The sequence below is a fragment of the Hemicordylus capensis genome, chromosome 10 (genome assembly GCF_027244095.1).
Source record: "Hemicordylus capensis ecotype Gifberg chromosome 10, rHemCap1.1.pri, whole genome shotgun sequence".
NCBI lineage: Eukaryota > Metazoa > Chordata > Lepidosauria > Squamata > Cordylidae > Hemicordylus > Hemicordylus capensis.
Genome location: NC_069666.1, coordinates 30,041,284 through 30,064,861, shown reverse-complemented (window position 1 = coordinate 30,064,861; position 23,578 = coordinate 30,041,284). Strand labels below are relative to the sequence as shown.

The following is a 23,578-nucleotide window of genomic DNA, read 5'->3' as shown; positions in this document are numbered from 1 at the left end:
GTTAGGTAAACGATAATAAACCAGTATCTGGGATATATAAAGCGCACACCAAAGAAACGGAAAGTCTAACGCAAAGTTTGACTAAACAAACTTTTCCCTAGACTAACTTCCTGAAGCCAAAGCCCAGGCTCCCTTTTCTTGAACTCACCTGGTTGAGAACTCAAGCTCCCTGCCCTCCTGGCTTTCCAGGACCTACAGAGACATTTCTCTGCAGCCACACCTCATGGCCACATGTCCTCCTCTGCACCTCCAGCCAGCTTCTTCTAACAAAGAACTCCTTCCTCCCAGTGGCTCTCTAGGTCCCACCCACCTAGTGTGCTGATTGGCTGAGCCCTGGAGTTCATCAGCCTGTCAGTCAGGACAGAGTTCACTTCCGGTTAACTCTTTAGGGTTGGGGTGGCTGATCACTGTAGTGTAATATCATTATTGCATAATAATAACTCTTATTATATTATAATAATATAACAGTTATTATGTCCTTGGAGGAAGGATGAGTGTAAACATAAATACAAATTAAATAAAATTGTTAAATATTATTGCTTATTATTTATTGATAATTTCAAAATAAGTAATAAGTGTTTATTAATTTTGCATATAATCATATCATGTTGCTGTGTGGCTGCAGCCTCACTTAGTGAAGACAGGCCATGGCGATTGGACCTTTGCTTCCCCTAAACTGTGCCCCTGACTCGCTGCCTCCGGTACAGGGCCATCTTGACCCCTCTTCCAGTCAGGGGCAGTTATGTCAGTCATAGCAGGTATTTCCTTCTGGTGGACCTTTTTGTCACTGGGATCCTCTCAGCCAGGAGGAGGGTCTGCTCCAACCACAGGGGGCCTCTCATCTCCTGAGAAGGGCATTTGTCCAGCCATGCAGAGGCAAGGGTTTGCCCTGGAGAGGAACTCTGTATAGCCCTGAAGCTGCTTGCTGTCTCTAGTGCACCTCACTCTGGAGAGCTTTGCAGTTCCTTTGGGGAAGGAGTGACGAACAGAAAGGCAGACCTGTCCATGTGTGGTGGTCACACAAGTGCAGCAGCCTCTCTTCTGTTGGAGAGCCTGGGTGACTAGATTCAGAGTCACTCCGGATGTCTGTGGAAAGAGTAATCAACTGGTCACCTGAGGCTGCCTTCCGCCAAGTCAGACCCTGGTCCATCTAGCTTGAGGGCTGCCAGCACGGACCGGCAACAACTCTCCAGGGTGCCAGGCAAGGCTCTTTCTCAGCCCTTGTCTGGAGGTGCTGCCAGGGGCTGAACCAGGGCCCTTCTGGTGCTCTGCCGCCCAGCTATGGCTCCGCGTCCTCGTCTAGACACCCTGGGTCCACCCTGTGCCTCCCCCTTTCCTGACGACCCCCCCCCCAGATCCCTGAGCCGGGGACCCCCCCCCCTCCACCCACAGTCTTCAGGGCAAACGTGTCCCAAGTCACTCTCTAGGGGTGGGGAGCCAGGACGGGTCTGGGAAGCTGAGTGGGGCAGAGACCTGACTAGCTGGAAAGCAGAGCGGGAGGGAGGGATGCTGGGCTGGCAAGCCAAGTCCCTGTCGAGGCATCCCTGAAGAGCAGGCGTCCCGCGGGGATCATCCCGGCTTCCTTCCGCAGCTCTTCCAGGGTCCAGGCGCCCTCCCCTGGGCTTGCTGCCGTTCAGCTTGTGAGGTGTGGGTCTGCCACTGCCTTCCCCCCTCCAGCCCCCACCGGCTGCCCTGCCCCATCTTTGCCCGGTGTGTGTGGCCCCTCTTCCTCCTCCTTGGCCCTTCCTCTGAGTTGCACAGGCTGCGGCCCTGTCCTCTCTTCTCACCCAGCCAGTTCCAGGCTCCGGGGCCTCGCCCTCCTCCTCCTCCGACATGGGGCTCAGAGACTGCCCAGAGGCGGGGGTCCCTCACTCCCCAGTCCTGACCCTAGCTGCCCTCCCTCACCGTGCCCAAGAGCGGGTCTTGGCCGCTGTGCAGCGGCATCGCGGTGGCGCTCTGAGTTGCCGTGTGATTGGCCAGGCCGGCAAGAGGCCTTTCCTGCCCTGCCCTCAGCCAGCCAGTCTGGGCTTCGGGTTCGGGTTCTGTCCTTGGTGCTGAATGCCGCTCGGCTGCTGGCTGAGAGCCCTTGGGGGTCTGTGCCTGCAGAGCCCTTGGAGACTGGGAGGAGGAGGATTGCTGGCCGTGGGGCAGTTCGCCAGAGGGGGCTCTGGGCCTGTGCTCTGGCCCCGGAAACCACATCCGGGGCCAAGGAGCTGCCTTGGCCTGCTCGGGGAGCCGCCCAGGGCCACCGGACCTTCTCCAGCTCCTGCCTGAGCAGACAAGCAGGGCCCTCTCAGCATCCTGCGGGACGGTCCCAGCCAGCACCAGCTGGGGTGAGAAGAGTGCAGACGGAGGGCACCCAAGGGGGGGCTGGGGGTTTCCCACCCGCCTTCCCAGTTAAGCTGGGGGGGGGGAGCCCCGTGCCCCTGAGCGTGCCCTTTGCTCTCTGAAGGGCCAGCCTTCAAGCGGAGCCCTCCCTGCCCCGTCCGGCAGCGTCCGAGGCCGCTTCTCAGTGGAGAGGAGGCTGCACAGGAGCCAAGGCGGCTGCTGGGCTGCAGAGGAACTGAGCTGATATTTCTGGCAGCCGTTAAAGCTTCTTTAATCCCTTTGTAGAATCACTGTTAAGCCATCACTGTGGTCGCATTTTAATCTAGACTCAACTAGCAAAGGCGGTAAATTCCATCCTGTGATCTTCTGCCGGGTTCAGTGTTTTCTCCCAGTTCGGCATTAATTATATGGAGTACAGAAAGTACCCAGATAGCCCGATGATCTGGGTGGAAATCCTGACTGCTAGCTTGTTTGTGGGACTCGCTTTCTTTGCAGACCTGAGCTGCAAATTGAGCTGGAGGGGGGCATGTTTTGCAGGATATTTTATCTTCCCCATGGAACACACACACCCTAATTATTCAGGGGAGTTGAAAATGAGGAAGACAATGTTTGCCCATTCAGAGTGAGGGCAGGAAGGATTGCCTTGATTCTGATTTGGCTCCTTGATCTCATCAAATAGCCAAACCTGACTGTGCGACATCTTTAGAAAGCTTATTCAGAGTGAGGGAAATGCTCTTTATCCTCATTCTGATTGCGCTTTGTGATGTTTCCACATAGCCAAGTCTGACAGCAAATAATAGGTTTCTTTTGTAAGTTGGGATTTATTGACTTGCTGTAATTGCTACACTAATAAAAAAGTTTGGGCAGAGTTATCTGGATTTGAATTACAAAAATTGGCTATTTATTTTGGGATTTTGTTTTCATTTTCATTTTGAAAACTACTATGATTCTGACTTGGATTGGGGAGAATGCTGAGACTACCCAGCCCACCTCTGTATTTGGATGACTGGAGGGTTTGGGCCACGCTCTCCCCCCACCCCTGCCCCCTTTTCAGCCTTGGTTCCACCCATTGGTTGCAAATGGAAGTCGCCGACCTCCCTTTGCAAGGCTGGTGAGAAGGGGAGCCAGAGGAGGCCTGGAAGGCAAATGGCCGTTTGGCGATCTCCGCAAGAGCCCCCCCACCGCACGCCTTCTGGACTGGGGGGGGGTGGCGGCTTGGCTTTGGGGCTGCAGGGTCAGCTGCGCAGCCTGGAGGGGATTTTCAGGGCAACTGCGCCTACAAAGACTTCCCACCCTGCCCCCTTGGCTCTCTGTGCGCTCGTTGTTGATTGACGGTGACTGGTTGTTTCCTTCCGTGTTGAATTCCCCTTTGAGAAGAGTCAGTAGGAAGCAGAAGGAAAGCAGCCGGCCACCAGTTGCCCCACTGGGGACCAGCCGCTGGGGAACGGGCTCTGGAAGCGAAAGCCAAACACGAGACGGGCCGGCCTGTGCACCGTCCCGCCTCTGGAAAGGCTGCCGGGGGTCAGGAGCCAAGCTGGGCTTGGCCTCAGCCCCGGCAGGAAGGGCCCTCCTGCTCTCGGCGGGCCCCTTTGGCCACTGGAGGCTCCTCGTTTGGCCTCAGCAAGAAGCCTCCTTGGCTCGGGTGCGCCCCGCCCATGGCGCCTGGCCGGACCCCTGGCCAGCCCATCCCTCTAGCCAGATGGCCGGCTGGCCTCCTGAGCCGTCCTCCTGGCATTGCACCGGGGGGGGGGCAGGAGGAGGCAGAGGCAGCCGCTGCACCGCCTTTGCCCCCCCCCGCCCTTGGCCCGGGAGGAGGGGCTGCTCATCCCGAGGGGGCTGGCGCTGGTGAGCCAGGGTTCCTGCAAGCCCGTCGGCGGCTGCTTTGACCTGCCTCTCCTTTTCTCCAAAGACCGGGCAGCGCGCTCTACGGAATCGACAGCATGCCGGACCTGCGCCGTAAGAAAACCTTCCCCATCGTCCGCGATGTGGTGAGTTTCTGGCGACGCACTGAGGGCGTGCGACTCCCCGGGGAGTGGAGTGGCTGCTGTTCATGGGGGCGGGGGGGGGGGGCTGGCCCCTCTGCCTTGGGAGGAGCAGCGGGGCAGGCGGATCTGGGCCAGTCTCCAGCCAGCAGGGCCCATCGCGAGGGCCGGGTCACGACACACTCAGAGCTCTGCTTCCATGCAGCAGGCTCGTGACGTTGGGAGGAGAATCCTCTGGCTGCCTCTGGAATCAGGCCGGACAAGGCTGGGCTGGGCTGGGTCTGGAGAGGGCTGGCCGCTGGGCCACTTGCCCCCGTCACTTCCAGTGGGGACCTGCAGGCAGGGCATCGTGCAGCCCAAGAGGGGGCTGGGCCAGCACGTCCCGTGTGGGGCGGGGTCTCAGCCGGGGGGGCAGTTGCCCCCCTCCCCCAGATCCTTTGCACTTCCCCCAGCCCGTCGGGTTGAGCCCCTGGTGCTGTGGGGGGGACGCCTTTGCTCTCCCTCACATTTCCTGCCCCCCACCCCAGGGGGTGACGGGTGACCAGGGTGCTGGCTTCCATGGTGCGTTGTGTGGCCTTGTGGCACGTGGCATGGCGCGCACCTCTTCTGCTGCAGGAAGGCAGCTGGCCCGTTCGCTCGCGGAGGAATCCTCTGCCTGGAGGGGCATATTCCAGCCCCGGGGCGGGAGGGGGCTCCCCTGTGGTGCCCTCCGCTGCTTGGCACCTGGGAGGGGAGCTCCGTGCCATCAAGCGCCCAGCTTATGCCGTTTGGGGCAGAGCCACTGCAGGGCTGCCAGAGGCCCCCTCCACGCCGCCACCGCCACGCGTGGGTTGTTAGCCGCAGGAGCCACTCCTTGGCCACACGGGGGCGGTCGCCAGAGGCAGAGACGGAGGGCAGGGCCCCCCGCCCAGGGCTTGTTTCTGAGGACCCCCCCCCACTTGCCTGCCTGGACCTTCCCCAAAGGGGCGTCGTGCCGGGAGCCAGCGTGGCTTCTGTGGCACTCCAGGCCCGTCAAGGGATGCCCCCCAGAACACCTGCTGACTGACGATGCCTTCTCTCCTTCCTTCTCCCTCCACGCTGCATCGGCCAGGCCATGGTAAGCACTTTCCTGCGGCTGGGCGCTTGGGAACGGCCTCCTCAGCCTCTCGGGCGTGCAGCGGCCTTTCGCTGCCGGACGGGGCTGGCCATTGGCCCAGCGCCTCTTTTCCAAGGGGGCCGCGGCTGGCTGAGCTCCAGACGCACCAGCTGGGAGGCGGGTCCCAAGGGGCGCGGCAGGATTGGTGCCCAAGTGGGGCAGCTGGAGAGCACTGACCCGGGAGTAAGCACATTGTGCGGAGTGGGATTTCCTAGCCGTGGGGCGGTGCTCCCCCCGCCACCAGTCATGTGAGGGAGGGCTCAGCCAGGAGTGCGGAAAGGCCTCCCTGGAGAGGAGGTGCCAGCCACGGGGGGGGGGCCTGGGGTGGGGGGGGCTCTGCCGCCCATGCGCTCAGCCCCCAGCCCTGGTGGGGATCAGCACCGCGCGTCCTGGGCTGCAGCAGCTCCATCCGGCAGGCCCTGCCTCCGCCTCTCATGCTGCCAGGGGCTCAGTGGGGCCTCTTGCTGCCCTCCAGTCTGGCCCTGGAGGAGGCTGGGGGCAGCACACTCTGGCCGGGGAGGGGGCTTGCTCCTCCTGCCCCGCCCCGCCCCGCCTCGGGTCCCGCCTGAAGCCTCGGCAGTGGCCTGAGATCGCCCGGCCAGCCTCTGTGCCTCCTGACTCTAAGCAGAGGGCTCTGGGTGTGCTGCCCGGTCGGTCAGGCCCGTCCCTCAGCTCCAGGGAGCCTTGCAGCCCGCGGGGGGGGGGGCGCGGGGGGGGGTCAGCCCAGCTCTGCTGCTCCTTGAAATGCCAGCAGGCGGCTGCCTGGGCTCGAAGGCAGGGACCAGCCCCTCCCCGGGAGGGGGCAGAGGCAGGCGGCATCCCTGCCGTGGCCTGCTAGTGGGCTGCCCCGCTCCCTGCCCCCGCCCAGTCCAGGCCCAGCAGGGTGGCGCATCCGCCCAGGTGCAGGGACCCGCCATCGGCACCGCAGCCGTGAGTGGTTGGCCAGACAGGAGACCCCACTCACGCCACTGCGGGGTCTAGCTCTTTATTTATCTGTACATGCACCTGCTGCTCTTCCTCCAAGGAGCTCAGAGTGGCCGGCATGGCTGTCTTTGCCCTCACGACAACCCTGCCAGGTAGGGTAGGCTGCCAGAGAAGGGACTGGCCCAGCATCACCCAGTGAGTTCCATGGCTGGACGGGGATTTGAACTCGGGTCTCCCCAGTCCTAGTCCAACCCTCTAACCGCTACCCTGTGCTGGCCAGAAACAGAACTGGGCGGGTGTTTCCCCCTTGCCAGGGCCAGCTGCTGGGAAGGTCTTGGCCCGGCCCCTCCTGCAGAGAGGCAAGAAGGTGGCTTGGGAGCCCCCTGGCTTGGGGGTCGGAAGGGGGGAGCTCAACAGGAAGGCCTGAGCAGCTGGGGCCCGCCTGGGGCCTTTGGAGAGGCGCCCCAGCCCCAGCATCTCGCCAGCGCTTTGTCCCTGCAACGCTTTGCAAAGCAAACGCTGCTCGGCTTGTTGTCTCTGTTGAAATCCAAGAGAGAGATGGAAGCGGACAAGCCAACAGGATCGTCTCCTCATGACTGACTAGCCAAGGAAACGAATTCTGAATCAACCCCTCAAGCCAGCTAAGCTGCTGGGCGTTTGTGCAGGACCACTCGTGGGAGGCCTGTACGACCCGCTGCCCAGCCCTGACGAAGTGGCCCCCCTTGCCCAGGAGGCCCTCCCTCCACCGCGGGAGTCACATCCCTCCCCCTGCAGGGCAGCGGGGGCCCTGGATGGCGCTGCCAGGCCGCCCCCCCCCAGCGAGAGCATCAGGGCCCCAAGCAGCCCCTCGGCTCTGGGCGTCCAGACCCCCCGGCTGATGCGGTGGACGGAGCCCCTTCCTTCCATGGCGAAGGGCCTGGGGGGAAGGTCCGGCCCGCTGGCCCAGGGAGGCTGCCCTGAGGCGGAAGGGCTTCTTTCCCTCCTGAGGGGGGGGCCTGGCTGTTTGCGCGGGGGGGGTCGAGGGGGAGGGGGGTCCCGGGCACGGCCCCTCTCCACACGGGAGCAGGCCCTTGGGACCCCGCGGTTCTCGCCATCCGTGCTGCAGCAGCTTCAGCCCCCCCGCCCCCCCCGCCCTGCAGGGCACGGAGCTGGGCTTGAGTCTTTGGGATGGAGGCAGGAGCCCAGGCGAGTGGAGGGCTGCGGGGGGAGGCGCGCTTCTCCTGCAGGCTTTTTGAGCCGAGTGTCCAGAAAGATCCACCTCCAGGCTATGGCCTCGTTGTCCAGATGCGTCTCGTCCTCTCTTGCCCCGCCCAGGAGTCCTGGGATGCTCCTGGCTGTGGAGGTTTGCCGGCAGGAAGCCCGTGGGGGAATCCTGGGATTTGGCCAGCTGCCCCTCAGAGGGTTCCCTTAAGGGGTCCCCATCCCAGCGCAAGGGCTGGGGAATTGGGGGCTGTGCCGCGGAGGCCTTCCGCCTGCCCCCGGGGAGAGGCTGCCCCCCGCGGCTGCTTTCCTCCTGACACGGTGGTGCTTTTGTCTTGCGCAGACGCTGGCTGCCCGCAAGTCCGGCATCTCCTTGGCCATGGTCATCCGGACGTCCCTGAATAACGAGGAGATGGTAAGGAGAAGGTGCCTCTCGGCGGTCCTTGGTGGCAGCGGGAGCAGAGCCCGAGTCTCCGCTGCTGCTCCCTTTCTCCAGGGGCGGTGGGGCTTCATCCGAGTGGTGGAAAGTGGCTCAGAAGCGTCTGGGTCCTTGTGCCCGATGGGGAGCTTCCCCGTCTCCATGTGCGCCCTTTCTGCGGGCGAGAGGGCGGCCCTCTGGATGACGCCCGCGCCTTGGCTGTGGTCCTCATTCCTCACCCCCATGTTGGGCCCGTGAGGTCGCGCAGGAGGCACAATGACAGGGGAGGCTTCTTAAAGAGGTTTTTTTCTTGGAGGCTTTGCACAAAGCTGTAGGGAGCAAATGAAAGCTGAGAATTGCACAAACCCCAGCAGACAATTCTTTAAAAAATGGTGGTTAGAAGCTGAGAAAACTGAGAAACGCTCCCTGAGGGCACCCCCCCCCCCATGAAGCAGTCGGAGGGGCCGCTGGCGGGGGGAGGCCGCCCTGCTGGGTCTCAGACTTGGGCGGCTTTGAGGCACCAACCTCAGACCTCACCCGTGAGGCAGCCGGGGGGGGGCCTCCCACCACCCCCCCTCAGCAGAGCCCGGCCTCTCTCCATGCTGCCCCTCTTGGGCAACAGTCCCAAAACCCTGAGAACGGAGCCCCTCCGCGAGGCAGTGCTTCCCTTCAGAGCCTCCAGCAGTTGGGCCTCGCACCTCTCGGGGGGGGGAGGAAGGGAGGGGGCACGAGGGGGCCGCCCCCCCTCCACCCCCCCCGGAGAGGCCTCCAGGCCGCTCTTGCTGGCCGCTCCTGCCCCCCCCCCGGCGGGAAGCAGCGTCTTGACTGTGGCCGGCCCAGAGAGCGGCATGGCGTCGGTTGCTCTCCTTGCTCTTCCCTGGCGAAGGCGCTTTGTCAAGAGAACGCCCGCCTGCTTCTTTCTTGAACGCAGGCCTCTCCCTCCGCTCTGCCCCCGTTGCCTTCCCCCTGGCGGTTTGAGCCCTTCAAGCAGAGCAGGGCCCTTGCTCAGCACCCCCCAGCGCCACCCCCCAGCGCCCCGGGCCCCTCTGCCTGCCCCTTGCGGGGGGCTCTGGGGGGGGTGGCTGCCTCTGGATCCAGCTCTCTCTCCCACCCCATTCCGCCCGGGCATTGAGGAGAGCCCTGCTGCCTGCAGGCTGGCCATCCATCAGGTAGAGCTGCACAGACTGAGCTCTGCCTAGCAAATGGCCAGCCTCCAGGCAGCAGTGGGGGGGGGGGGGAAGAGAGGAGTCGCCCCCACGGCCAGAAACCAGAAGCAGCCCAGCCTCCCTTGAGCCCCCCCCCCCCCGCTCCTTGGTCGAAGCTGCTGCCGCCGCCTGCACATTTGGTCACCCGTGAGTGAGCACAACCCCCCCCCACCCGCCCGGCCTTGCAACAGCCCTGCCAGGGCCTCGCCCGTCTGCTCCCCCTCGGAGGGGGGGCTGGCCCAGGAGGCCTCTGCTGCCCTGAGCTCCTTGGAGGGAGGGGAGGCGAGCCCTGCAGGGGACCCTCCCTGGGCCCAGGGCTGCCCCCCCCGCGGTGGAAGGTGGCAAAACTGCCCCCCCAGTTAGTTACCTGTCAGGGGGCTCCCTCTGGAGGGAAGGGGCGGGGCGGGTGGCAGGCGGGGCGGGGCTGCCTTCCCAGGCTTCTCCCACCGGGGCTCGGCCGAGAAGTTCGCTTCTGAGTCCCTGGTGCTGGCTGGCTGGGCAGGCTTGGGAGCTGCTCTGGGGCTGCAGCTGCCCCCCAGGCCCCTTCGAGGTCCCCCCTAGCACGGGGTGGGGGTGGGGGTGCACAGCTCCAGTGGGGTCTCTGGACCCTCCTCTGGTGGAGCCTGGAGGGCTGGCAGAAGAGGGGGGCCCCCATCTCTCCATCGCAGCCCCAGCAGGCCGGGCGGGCCGGTCTCCGCCTCCCTTCAGGCACCTGCGACCTCCTCCCCGTCACGCTCATTGGCTCTCTGCTTCAACAGACTTGACCCACTTCCCAAACCTAAAAGCCAGACGTCCCTGTTGGGGCGATGCCCCCCCCCCGCTCCCCACTTGGGCTCTCCAGGGTGGTCGGACTGCAGCTGGGCGTGGCAGGCCGGCGGCCACCAGCAGGAGGGCTGCTGTGCCCTGGGAGGGGTTTCTCGGTCCTGAGGACTCCGCCGTCCAGGCAAAGGTTCCGTGAAGATGCCCCTCTGGAGCGCACGCAGCCGCTGCTCCTCGGCAGGCCTCCTGAGCCCCATCCTCGCCTCCCCACAGACGCTGCGTTTCCTCCCCAAGAGCAGCATCCCTCACGCCTCCCCACCCCCCCCCCCCGCCATTGCTCCAGGCTTCCCAGGGTTGGGGGTGGTCAGAGGGCGATTGGGGTGAAGGGGAGGGAGGCAGGAGCGGAGAGGGCAGGCAGGGGCCCCCGGGCAGAGCGCCCTCCGTCACAGAATGTGGGGTGCCATTGAGCAGGAGGGGGCTGGCCGGGCTCCGAGTCCTGCCCTGCAGAGCGGAGGGTTGCCTTCTGCCTCCGTCTTCCGTGGCCTCCACTGGTGTACAGAGTGTCAGCCGCTCGGGGCAGGGACCTGGCCTCTCCTGCACACACACACAGTGCTGTAGGAATACTTTTCCGTGTGTCCCACAGAAACATTGCCAGAGTCCTTTCGCCTCTGGAAGTATTTGTTTCCTACACTAAAGTAAGGCTCAGCGTTCACTTGGACACACGATCCGAAGAGGCTGTGCTGGGCCCTCCAGAGAGAGGCCGTCTTCCTCATTTCGGGGCTTCGGCCCTCCGTGCAGGCAGCGCCACAAGGCCCAGGGAGGCCAACTGGCTGGCCGTGGCCGGGCTCTGCACTGAAGTCCCCGCCACGGGAGGAGGGCGAGTGAGGCCGGGGCTGAGGGTGGGGCCGCCGCCGTGCCCGGCAGGCCTGGGAGCAGGAGCTTGCCGGAGCACCAAGGGGAGGTGCCAGGCGGGGTGAGTGGGAGAGGGCCCCCCCCGCGCGTCCTGTGCCCCTGCCTGACGCTCTTGTGTCCCCAGAAAATGCACGTCTTCAAGAAGACCCTGCAGGCCCTCATCTACCCCATGTCCTCCACCACCCCACACTACTTTGAGGTGTGGACGGCCACAGCCCCCACCTATTGCCACGAATGCGAGGGGCTCCTGTGGGGCATCGCCCGGCAGGGCATGAAGTGCACCGAGTGTGGGGTCAAGTGCCACGAGAAGTGCCAGGACCTGCTCAACGCCGACTGCTTGCAGCGTGAGTGGCTGGGGGGCTGCTCTTCCTCAGGGCAGGCGTGGGGAGGGGGGCCCAGGGGGCTCCGCGGAGGGTGGGGAGAGGGGAGGGCCGCTCCCGGGGCGGGGCGGCTGGGCGGGCTGTACACAAGGCAGCAGGGAGTCCGTGGCGGCCAGGGGCTTCGGAGGGGAGCTGGGCAGCCGAGGGCACCTGATCGCAGGAGGGGCCCCGATGGGAGGTCCCCCCTTGGGGCCCTTTGCTTGTCCTTGGGCAGCGGTGGGTTTAGAGCAGGCCTGCTCAACTTAGGCCCCCCCCCAGCTGTTTTTGAACTACAACTCCCATAATCCTCAGATACAGTGGCCAATAGCCAGGAATTATGGGAATTGTAGGCCAACATCTGCAGAAGGGCCGGTTGAGCAGCCCTGGTTTAGAGCCACCACCTTCCCAGGCTCTGCTTCATGATGCACCTCAGGAGGCCAGCAGCCCGATGAGGGGCCTTGCCACGGACCCCAAGGGGAGGAAAGGCCCGTAGGGGCCCCTGGCTAGATGGGGTGCCTGGGTGGGGGTCGGTGGTCTCTCCTCGTCCTCCCCGTTAAGGGGCGGCCCGGCAGGCTGACGGCCGGCTGGCCTCCATCATAGATGTGCCTGGGTAACCCAGCTGCTGCTGGCCTCGGCTCTGTCTTCTCAGGGGCAGCAGAAAAGAGCTCCAAGCACGGTGCTGAAGATAAGACCCAGAACATTATTACCGCCATGAAGGAGCAGATGAAGATCCGCGAGCGGAACCAGCCCGAGGTCTTTGAGCTGATCCAGGAAATGTTCCAGATCAGCAAGGAGGACTTTGTGCAGCACACCAAGGCGGCCAAGCAGAGCGTGCTGGACGGCACCTCCAAGTGGTCGGCCAAAATCACCATCACCGGTGAGTGGCCCGGCTGGTTGCAGGCAGCCCGTTCCCCGAGAAGAGCTCCCCTCCCTGCACAGCTCCTGCTTGCCCTCTAGGCCAGGGGCGGTGAAGGGGCATGGGTGGGGTGTGGGCTGCCGGGGGGGCTGGGGGGCCAGCGGCCTGTCCGGCAGAGTCTGGGCCGTGCACAGCAAGACCGGCAGGGCCTCTCCCTGTCTGCCGGGGGCCTTGGAGAGCAGCCGCCGGTCGGCTCTGGGCCCCCCTTCCCTGCGGGACTCGTGTGGCTGGGTGCCGGGGCGCTCCCTGCCCACAGATGGCTCCCAGACCCTGAGCGGTGGCGCCAGCAGAGCCCCCAGCAGAGTCACGAGCGAGAAACTTCTCCTTGCGGACTGCCGAGCTGGCCGGCCTCTGGCTTCCTGCTCGGGGAGGCGGAGGGCCACGCAGGAGCCCGGGGGGTCGAGCTGGAGAGGCCGGCTTGCTAGCAGCCCCCGGGGCTCAGCCCCCTTGCCTGGCTCCAGGGCTGGCAGGGAGGCTGGCTCTCTTCGCCAGGCCCATCCCCGGAAGGAAGCCCACAAGAGCTGCTGCCCCCTGGGCTCTCCTCTTCCTCCCTCTCCCGGCTCCTGACTGGGTCTCTTTCGGCCCTGCCTTTTGATCAGAGTCCCCAAAGCAGCTCACACTCGTGATAAGGTGGAGCAGAGGAGCCGCTAGGTGGCTGCCTTGAACCCAATGCCAGCGCCAGCCAACGCCAGCGCCGCCGCTGCTGGTGACTTTGCCTGCCTGCCTCTCTTCCTTGTCTGCTGGTCTGTCTGGCCCGATATGGCCTCCACAGAGGAAGAGGTGGGGAGGAAGGCTGTGTCCAGGCCGGGGGGGGGGGTCCATTTGGTGGCTCCTCCTTGCAACGCCCCACCCTCACCCAGGGGGCCCCTCTGGCGAACAGCGGGAGAAGCAGGGTCAGCAGCGTTGCTCATGAAGTCCCTTCGGCAACCATGATGTGCAAAGCGAAGGAAGTCCAGCGGAGAGGCCGGAGAAGCGGTTAGGGTTAGGGTCCCTCCCTCCCTCCGCCTCCCCATCAGATTTGCCTCGCGACCAGCCCCCCGCACAGATGGGCTGAGTCACAGACTGGGGTGGTTTCCCATCTCTCGGGTTCCACCCCTTCTCTGGACGGGCAGCTAATGAGCTGGGCTACCCCTGAGAGCAGCCAATTGCCACGTCTGGAGGCTTCCCGCGAGGCGGACTCACTAATAAGGCAAATCTCTGCTTCTGGCGGCGGGGGAGGGGGCTGCTGGCACGCAGCGGCCCCAGCAGGAGGTTGGCCCCGTTATGGACGGGGAGAGAGGAGGCCGCTGACAAGGATGTGTATTTGTGGCGGCATAAACACACATTCGCCGTCATAAACGCTGACATCTGTTTTCTGGGCTCCCGGAAAGCTGCCGCCTGCCTCTCCTGCTGCAGATTCCCATCCAGGCCACGGCTGAGCTAGGGGGCTGCAGGGGTCCGGGAGGGCGGGGTCTGGGGCTGCAAGGTGGGTCTTGTTCCCTGGCAGCACCAGGAAGTCCCTCTGAAGAGACGCCTCGTGTGGTGTGGGAGGCGATTTGCCTGGTGGGAACAGCCAGCCAGAGGGCAGGAGCTGGCAGCCGCCTTCCCTGGGGGTGGGGACGGGGAGATGGCTTTAGAGTTGCTCAGTCTTCGAGTTGCAGCGGATTCTGCGCTCTCCGGAACCGTCTTCTGAGAGGGCACAACAGCAGCCCCTCTGGAGGTGGTGCCAGAGCTCCGTGTCCTGTCCCGTTCCTCCATTTCTGGCCTTGGAAAGCTCCTCCCGAGCCCCACCGCCCGCTCAAGGGGTCATCTCTCTGCATTGTTTGCACCGAGTTGTTTCAGAAGGTCTCCATCATCGGGTTGCTGCGAGTATTTGAGGCACATGAGCCCACCATGCACCCCTCGTTTGGGTCTCCTCTGCAGAGGGCAACAAGCATACGACACCCCTGGAGATCACAAAGCGAGAGTCTACACGTGGCTTTCATCGCAGGAGGAGGAGTTCAGTGCGTCTGGCCAGCTCCCCGCCTTGGAGACCCAGCCAGAGAGTTGCCAGCCAGTGGCAGGAGATGCACCCGGTAGCCTCCGCATGCCAGTTTCCTCCTCCCACTCCTCCTGACAGATTGTTGCACACTCTGCAATATGTTCAGCCCAAACAGCCAGTCCCTTGTTCACTGCGGAGAAGGGTGCAGCTTCGCCCTGGATCCAGCCACCTAGCAGGTCTCTAGAGGAGCAAAAGCTGAGAAAGGTATCTGCTTAGTGCACCTGTCGACTGATCCCACATGGAGCTTGTGTGAGCCTCGCCCCCTCCATCGGCAGACCTTCAGAAAGCACACCCTGAGTTGCTGATATGTCTCCTCCCTTCCTTGCAGTGGTTTGCGCCCAAGGCTTGCAGGCGAAGGACAAGACGGGCTCCAGCGATCCCTACGTGACCGTGCAAGTTGGCAAAACCAAGCGCAGAACCAAGACTATTTTTGGGAACCTGAACCCAACATGGGATGAGAAGTTTTATTTGTGAGTACACCTTCTAGGTGTTGGCTGTCTACAGGTCAATGTTTGCAGTATTTCCCCCACCCCTCACCACTCCCCTCTGTGGCATCTGGCTGAACAGCTGAGAAAGAAAGAGAGATTTCTTGTTGATTACTGTGATGAGCTCCATGTCTGGCCTTGAGACCAACTTGTGCTTCACTCACTGCTCTAGTCTGCTCTGCAATCTCTTGTATTCCATCATAATGTGGCTCAAGTTGCTCTAGTTGATCTTCTGGCTATGTTTGCTGCTAAGAAAGGAAGCTGCTGTGGCAGCTGTTGCGATGCTAGGGAGTCATTATGTGAGAGAGAGCAACTTGTGCCAATAATGTTACTGCAGTGAAGGCACTGTGGCTGGCAGTGGATTCTGGGTCAGTGATTCTTTTTTGGCCATTTTTGGACTGTGTTTGAAATGCGTATTCTGGGTTGGGAAGGACAGGATTCCCTTTTACTGTGTTTTTCAAGGCAGGGTCGCAAAATGTATTGCAGATTGCAATGCAAAACCTGTGTGCAATGCACTCTGAGTGCAGGTTGTTTTGGCCATCGGGAATGGGGAAACTCGAAACACCCCGTTGTTCCCCATGGGTAGCTCCTAGGGACACCAAAGTGGGTTGGGTGGTAGGGCGTGATGGGTGCTATCTACCACCCAACCCACAAAAGAAATGGGCAAGCAAGCAATTTTTAACAAAATTTTAACCTTCCCCCCGCCCCAACCCCCTGTATTTTAACAAATTTAAAAATGTGTTTAAAATCTCCCGCTTGCCCATTTCTTTTGTAGGTTGGGTTAGGTGGCGGCTAGCACCTATTATGCCCTACCACCCAACCCACCTTGGTATCCCTAGGAGCTATTCTTGGGGGGAAACGGGGTGTTGCCCCATTGTTCTCTATGGCCCAAACACTCAAAATGTTTGGAGGTTTGTTCCGGTCGGCCGCTGTTTTGACAGAGCATTTTGGCCGTCTTCATTTTGCTTCAAGCTCGAAACAAAAGACAAACTCCATTCCGTGCACATCCCTAGGACTCTCCGCCTTGCAGGCTTGTTCTCCTCCTCCTCCTCCTCCTCCTCACAGCTGGGGGTGACGCTCCATGCTGCGCAGTCCTGAGCGTGGCTTCTCTGTTCCTGGAAAAGCTCCTTTCTGAGCGTGGGCGTTGCTGGGAAGGAGAGCCTCCGGAAGTCATCAGAGCGCTGGCGCTTTGTGTTGTAAAGCGGGAGGAGCCGCGGCTGGCTCAGCAGCTCTCCGCAGGGTCTCCATCAGAGCCTTCCAGGAAGGGCGCTGCGCCTGGAGGAAGAGAAGTGCTTTCACCCAGCAGGGATGCACTCTAGAGAACCATTTTTGCAGGAAGAAGTGCGGAGCCATTTGGGGATGAGTATCTGGGTGACTCTGGCGGGATGCTTGTGTAGAAAGTGGAAGCAGAAATCTTCTGTGTGAATCTGCCCATCTCATGGGTACCCTCGGAGAGGCCTCTGTGTGGATGCCCCCCCACTTGGGGCCCAGTGAGGGAGCGCCTTCTCAGTGGTGGCCCCGCCCTGTGGTACTCCTCCCCAAAGGATTCGGCTCCCCCCCCCCCCCCCGGCGCGCCATTAATATTCTGGCATCTTGTCAAGGCCCTCTTCCTCCAGCAAGCTCCTTTCTGGCCCCAGCTTCGGCTTCTGGGGTGTTACTCCGTGTTTCTCTTTAGAGACAATAACTGACAGATTTTTCCACAAAACACAACCAAGCAAACGTTGCGATGCAAGACACCATTTAGCGTGTCAGCTGAAAGCACTTCAATACAGAAGTCGAGAACCAAAAGCAGCAAACCGACAGGAGATCAGCCCAGGGAGGGGAGAGCAGGCGTCTTGCAGAGAAGAGACTGGCCCCACTGGCAAATACAGTCAGCCCTCACCAACCGCTCGGCTTCCGTTCTGGCAAAACCTCACCACTAGCAAATGCCCGGTTGGCGAGGCACTAAAGTCTACGGGAAATGGGGTTAGGGGACCCATGACCACAAGAAGACCTAAAAATAAAGGGGGAATTACCCCCCCCCAAAGCTTTTAAAATAATCACAAAAAACCCTGTAATATCGCCAAGAATCACCAAGAAGAAGGAGCAGACTAAACCTTGGGGGGGGGAATTGAAACCCCCCTCCCCGCAAATCACTCAAAGGCCTTTTAAATTGGCAAGGGACAGCAAGGTCAGCAAGGGTCACCAAGAGGAAGGAGCAGATCGCAATTCGGAACTCCCCCAAATCGCTGGAAAACCGCCACCCCCGGTCACGAAAAAACCTCGCCCACCGCGGATACTCAGGTCACAGTTGGCAAGACCGGTCACGATTGCCTAGTTGCATGTACTCAAAACCGCAGTTGGTAGAACTGCGGTGGGCAAGGGACGCATGTCACAGCAGACCCGAGGTTCATTTCCGTAACCTTGAGTGACATCACAGACGTGGGTCCAGCCATGGCCCGGCAACCTCTGGGTTCAGGGTGGGGGAGCTCCTCCTGCTTCCTGGCCCGCCGAGGCCACCTTGCAGCAAACTCTGCATCGTTCGCGTCGCCAGACTGTGGGCAAAGCATCAGAATGTCTACAGGGCGGCAGCCATTGGCCACGACCTCAAAGGGGGGGGGCGGGGGTGCCCAGAGCGGTTGTGCCTTTTCAGAATGGCCTGCCTGCCCACAGCAGGCAGAGGTTCTTTCCATGCCTTTAAATGACCTGTGAGCAGTTGCACCACTGCCCTCCTAAGACCCGCGGACCAAAACAGTCTTGCACGAGAACAATTCCTGGCAACGAGAGGATGCAGAGGGACCCTATTTTCCGGTTACTCCGGGGAGGGATCCGGATGACTTCCTAGGAGGAAATAGGTCTATGCGGGAGGGCAAAGGCCAAGGATGTGGCCAAGGATGCCCTTGTGATGGCAAAGCCCCCAAGCACACTCCCGCCCCCAGGCTGGCTTGCCTGCTGGGGACTCAGCCTCCCCTGAGAAAGCCAGTCCACTGGGGGCGGGCGGGCGGGAGTCCTCCTCCAGGCTGGGCCCTCAAGAGTGAGGCCATCCACATCTAGCAGGGCCCGCTTGCTTGCATGGGGCCCCTGCTCTCTCTGGTCAATCACAGGACTTGAACCCCGTGGCCACCTCCTCTCCAGGCAACCCTTTCATACACTAGCCGCCGCCGGTCCCCACCCCCCAAGCCACCCCCCGCCCCCGATGTCAGACGCAGGGGCATGGTTGAGGTGCCAGGCATGGCAGCCCGGGTCCTTCAAACCCGCTTGCACAGTGGCTGCTGCTGCGCCCCTGCTTTCATACTCCCCCAGGAGTAGCAGCCGCTCCATGTGAGACCGTGGCAAGGTCTTCACTCGCTTTCAGATTTCCTGGTTTGGACCGGCATGGCAGAGTGTGCAGATCGACTGCTGCGGGGAATGTTTCAGCATACATTTGCGGGGAGGGGAATCTGTAGTTATTTCAATATCTTTTCTGCATTAAAGAGATCAATTGAAGTTTGATTTTGGAGCAGTGCACTGCGTAGTTCATTGCGGGTATATCATCTTATTGTTCGAGGAATTATATTCCGTATGAGTTTGGTGGTTTTAAGAGTGTTGCATGGCATCTTGAATCCAGATGGAGACAGGAGGGATATCTGCCTATATAGCAAAGAAACAAAGAAGTGCTTTGCTGAGATGCTTCTGAGGGGCGGGGGGGGGGGGAGAGGCTCTGCGGCTTCCCCACTTGGACTGGAGTCCATCCACGTGACTGATGGGGCCTGGAGCCTTCCTCCTCCTCCAGGAGGCGCCTTCTGTTCTCAGGCCCTCCTCCGGGTCTTGCCTTCAATGGGGCGGGCACACGGCACGGCCTTCTTGGTGCTGGCCCCTCCCCTTCAGGCAGCCTGCCTGCCCGCCCTGCCCTCCCCACCCGCTCGCCTTTCTGGCTGGCTGTGCGACTTGGAGCTGCTGAGTAGTAGGAATGTGCCATGTGTCTCTGGGCGCGTAGCGTTTGTGGTTTGTGCTTCATGTTTGTGTATTCCTTCCGGGATGCGTTTGCGTATGCGCGGATGGGCATTCCTCCCCATGAAAAGAGTCACGAGCAAAAGCAGAGATGAGCGGAGCGGGATCATTGGCTCAAAGCACAGCCAGGTCCAGGGGGTCCTCCTTAGAGCTGCCGGGATGGGGGGGCCCGCAAGGTGCTAGCAAAGAAGCCAGCGGGCGGGGCGGGGCGGGGCGGGGTGTGTGTCCAGGCGGTGACCTGCAAGGCTGCACCCGGCTCCTCCCATCCTGTAGTTCATTGACTCCGTCTGGATGGGAAACGGGAAGCCGCTGCTGGCTGCTCGAGAGGCTCTTCCGCAGGGCCCGAGGGTGCCTTCCGGGGCTCCGCCCGCCCACCCACTGCCGCTGCGCCTTCCCTTCCCGGCGTCATGCAGGCTCTCTCCTCCGCCACGTGGAGAGCATCCTTGGCTGGGAGGATGGATGGCCGGCCCTCCGCAGGCTCTGTGGGGAGAGACTCGGCAAGACTCTCCCTTGTGCTTGGCTCTGCAAAGGCCAGTCGGGGCTGGGGTGGGCGGGCGCTTACTCGCGCTTCACAAGGACGCGGAGGCGCGTTTCCCTTTTCAGCAAAGTGATGCCAGGAGATTCAGGAGCTGCCAGAGGCACAGAAGCCCTCCTCGCTGGGCCTTGAGCCAGCCCCTTGCCCCACAGGCCTGCTGTTTTCACAGCTGTCAGCTGAGTGAGCCCCATTTAGCAGGCAGGCTTCTTTCTGTGCAGCCCAGTGGGGCGCCTGCTGGGTGGGCCTTGGGGGCTTCCTTGTTGCTGCCCAGCCCCAGAGGGAGGCACCTTTGGCTCGGCCTCCTTCCGCGGTGGCTCTGAATCTGCCCCGCGGGGGCAGCGACGGCTCCAGCCTGGGAGCTCCAGCCCAGCATATGGATGCTCCGGCATGCAGGCGCTCCTTGCCCGGCCGGGTGGCTGTTTCCCTCCGACTCCCTCGCCTGCCAGCTGGCCTCAAGCGGCCGCTTCCGCCCCGGCCGGCTGCTCCCTCCCAAACGGGCACATCAGTGTCGCTTCCCCCAGACAGCAACGCAGGCAGCGGCCCTTTCTGGAGCCCAGACGTGGCTGCTGCTGCTGCCGGGCCTCCGCTCTGGGCCAGCGGCAAGAGGGGCTTCTTCCTCCTGGCAACCACCTCCGGAGACGGGCGAAGCCGGGGAGTCAGGCCGGGAGCGGACACGGGCAGCCCCCTGCCTGCGCCTGGCCGGGCCGATGCTGGGAGGATTCCCAGGGCAGCCCGGAGGCGTGCCCGTCCCGGAAGGCCCGCGGCTGGAGGCGGAGCGCCTGGCCAGGGAGGGCTCCTGAGACCTGGCAGGCCGGCGAGGGGGCCAGGGCCGTGGAATGGGTCTCTGCGCTAGAAGGCAGGTGCCAAGACGCCACCTCTCCTCCCCGGGCTGCGCCTGGGGGCCTGTGCCCGCGGCAGGCGCTCGGGGCTTCTGCCCAGCCGGAGGCTGCCCCCCACCTCCTCGCCCTCCTCTCGGCCCCTCTGCCAGCCGCTCGCCTCCACCCCCCACACCCCAGGCTGCCGGGCTGCCTGCCTTCCTCCCTGGCCGCGTCCGCCTTCCCAGGGCCTTGGGGCTTTGGGGCTTTGCCAAAGATGGGGCTTGCACTGAGATCCCGCAGAGGGGCCAGCGTGCCCTAGTTTGTGGCATGTCCCTGAGGATGCTGCCAGACAGAGCTGGACCGCAGCTCCTTCTGCGTCCGAGTGTGGCGGCACCACCCCGGACCGACCCAGCCCTGACCCGGTGAGCCTCTGGGCTCTCCCTCCCTCCCTCCCTCCCTCCCGAGCCCCCCCCCCCCCAGTTCCCACTGGGCAGTTCAGAAGAAAGAGAGGTGGCCCCTCCGGCTGTCCCCCCGCCAGCGAAGGGGCCAGTTTCGGCCTTCCGGCTCGTGCCGTCGTGGGATTGAGACCCACCGGGACGGCTTCCGGCCACGGCTGCAGGCTGCCTGCCTCTACACGGGGCCCTGGGAGCTGAGCAGAAGTGGCCAAGGATTGCAAGAAGTAGGGCTTTGTTGTCCATTACGCAGATTGCTCCGGTGAGCCTGCCAGGGCTGGGCATAATCCTGTTTGCGTGGGGGAGGCTGGTGGTGAGCAAAGGGCCCCGCAGGCAGTGGGGGGGGTGTGTGGGGGGGGGCTGCAGCAAAGGGGTCGCGGCAGGCAAGAGGGGCTGAGCCCTTCCTTCGTTCACTCCCTAGCGCTTTTCGCCCGCCAGGGCAAGGAGTTGGGGGAGCTGCCGCAGGGGCAGCACTCAGGACCCATCCCCTGCACACCCGGCTGGCTGGCAGAATCGGTCCCCAGGGCAGGCTGGGCACGAAGAAAGCACTTCCCGGGTCACATAGAGATGGCGCCCGGGGGTGGGGTGGGGGGTTCTGTGTTCAGACCCACAGCCTTGCCCGGGTCACATCCTGTTTGGCCCTCAGTGCAACCGTGAACGTTGACAGGCGAACGCGGAGGAGGCCGTGGGACAAAGGCGCCTCCACCCCCTGGGGCTCTTTCACCCAGCAGGTTTGACCACGAATTTGCAGGGAGGCTCTACTGCGAACTCTCAGTTGTCCCACAAAACCGACACCCAGCGTTGGTTTTTTGACCCCGGATTTAAATTGGGTTACACTCTAATGCACAGCGGAGTGCTCCCCGATAACTCGCAGGGGACTTGGGGGCAAATCTGGCCGATATGTGAACGCGCACCCCCCCCCGGGCGGAAGCGAGGCGTGAAAAGCTCCCCCCTCCTGCTGCTGCTGCTGCGGCGTGGCCTTTGGTGGCCACCCTGGCTCTCTCCCAGCAGTGCTTGTGCAAAGCGAGACGCCCGAGGCTCCCTAACCCCAGGCCGTCAGAGGGAGGCGCCCACTTTGGGGCAGATGGCGGGACTGCCTTTTGCCTTGGCCCAGCGCGGCACGGAGCCTGCCAGACAGCCCGTGGGTGACCCTGCCCGGCCTGGCAGGGGCGGGCTGCAGGAGAAGACTCCGGACCCCTCTGCACAGCCGAGATGGGGGGGGGTCTTTCTCCTCTGGCGGGGCCAGTCTCTCCCATCGGCTCTGCCTTCCGGCCTGAGCTGCTGGGGGAAGCCTGACGCCTCGGTCCTCGAGAGGCCCCATGCTGGGAGGCGGCAGAGGGCAGCAGCCCCGCCCCCCCGTGAGGACCCAGCTTGCTCATCTCTGGAGGCACAAGCCCCCTTTTCTGTGGCTCAGAAATGGGTGGCGAAGGGGGGCCAGGCTGAGGTCAGCACCAGCCAGCACAGCTGGGGGGCCCTGGGGGGCGCTGGCTGCAGAGAAGCGGGGCTCCTCCAACTCCGAGGCAGCAGGCAGCTGCCAGGGTCTGACAATGCTGAATCGAGAATCCGCTGGAGACGCCCCGTTCTGTGGAGGGCGTCGCTTCGGTCCCTGCACAGCCCATGCTCTGAAATCCTCTTTGACGACCCCCCTCCCCACAGCAGTGGGGCTCCGGCAGCCAGTGCTCCGGCATAGATTTTTTGGGGGGGGGGTGCTTGGCTCCTGCATTCATCTAGCAGGGGTGGGGTGGGGGCCTTCAGCTCACCTTTGCTGCTGTGTGCGGAGTGGCAGGTGGGAGGTGCAGCCATCCCTGCAGGCAGAGCCATCACCATCAAGCATGCGAAACGGAGCAGATCCCTCCGTGTAAACAGGCCCAAAGTCTGTCTGGGAGCCGATGTGGCCTTCCCAGCGGAGGAGGCTGCGTCCAGGAGGCTGGCAAGCTCAGGGGTGGGGGTGGGGGGCGCGTGGCATAGTCGGTCTCAGGGGGGCGAGCCAAGGAGAGGAAGGGGCTGCCCCCACCGCCTGCCCGCCCAGGGCGGAGAAGAGGCAGGGGCCACCCCAGACGGCTCCCCCGCGGCCTCGGCCGCTCCCAGGCCGATGAAGGCCGCTCCCTGGCCGCCAAGGCAAGCCACCTGGGCCGCTCTGAGCAGCCTGGCCTGGCTGTGGGTGGGGGTGTGCGCGAGGCGCGTCCCCTGCTAGCCTGCCACTGGAGAGCCCGAAGAAGCCTTGCGGGTCTGGGAGCAGCAACGGGCGGCAGCATCCCCGGCAGGCCCCTCTGGGGCCCTGGAGGCACCACTCCCGCCGCCCTCCCGGGTCTGCCTCCGGGCTCCTGGGGCACAGGAGGCAGACCCCGCAGGCCAGCCGGAGTGGCCCCAAAGCGGGAGGAGGCATTTGGCCCGCGTCCCCCATCCCCCTCCACACACCCCTGGCGAGGGGCTGCGGGTGCCCTGCCCCCTTCCCCAGAAGCCCGACTCGTCTGGGAAGGACCAGGCCGGGTCTCCTGCGCGGAGGACCAGCCGGGACCCCGGCTGAGCACGTTTCCTCCTGCAGGATGCCGGGAGCGAGGGGCCAAGTCCAGCCAGCCCGGCTCACCAGAGGTGTCCACGCCAGACCTCTGTGCTCCGGTTCTGTGGAGCAGAGACTGCGAGGGGCAGATACCACCGCCCGCCCCCCCGAATTTGTGACGTAGCTGGCAATCCGCGAGAAAGTTCCTATCGAGGAGGTGCGTGGTGGGGAACCAACCATTGAGTATGAAACCTGCTCGTTACTTAGATAAGCTGACAGTAGCGAGATGCCGGCCGAGAGGCTTCATGCTCGCACCCTCTGGCGTTTCCCCTTCTGCTGTGTTTTGGAGGCAGGATTTAAAACGGCCCTTGCAAAGCCGGTGCTGCTATTGAGACATCGTCTCATGTGTTGTTATACGGGAGTTTCTCCAGGGACCGAATCAATCGTGCCCCTTCTGGCCGATTGCCCTGGCCGCCCAGGTGAATTCTCTCTCCGTCTGATAGCAATGGCAGAATTTCTCTTGCAGTCGCTAGGTTTGGCCTCGTTGCCATTTGAAGTCGAAGGCTGCATCCATATAGTTCGATTCTGTAGGGCTTCTGAATACCTGGGTTCGATGGTTTTGACTGTCTATATCCCTCTGGTCAGTGCCCGTAAACAAACA

At 62.9% G+C, this 23,578-nt stretch overlaps 1 protein-coding gene across 2 annotated transcripts in view; it reads left to right on the top strand.

The window, feature by feature from the left end:
• The window catches only part of UNC13C (unc-13 homolog C), a 109,719-nt gene that overhangs the window by 28,369 nt on the left and 57,772 nt on the right, over nucleotides 1-23,578 (top strand). For both annotated transcript variants that reach the window (XM_053272551.1, XM_053272550.1), the window contains exons 5-9: nucleotides 4,238-4,316; nucleotides 7,913-7,984; nucleotides 10,988-11,207; nucleotides 11,872-12,099; nucleotides 14,487-14,628. In XM_053272551.1, coding sequence (XP_053128526.1) covers nucleotides 4,238-4,316; nucleotides 7,913-7,984; nucleotides 10,988-11,207; nucleotides 11,872-12,099; nucleotides 14,487-14,628 — 741 coding nt within the window. The remainder of the gene's footprint in view (nucleotides 1-4,237; nucleotides 4,317-7,912; nucleotides 7,985-10,987; nucleotides 11,208-11,871; nucleotides 12,100-14,486; nucleotides 14,629-23,578) is intronic.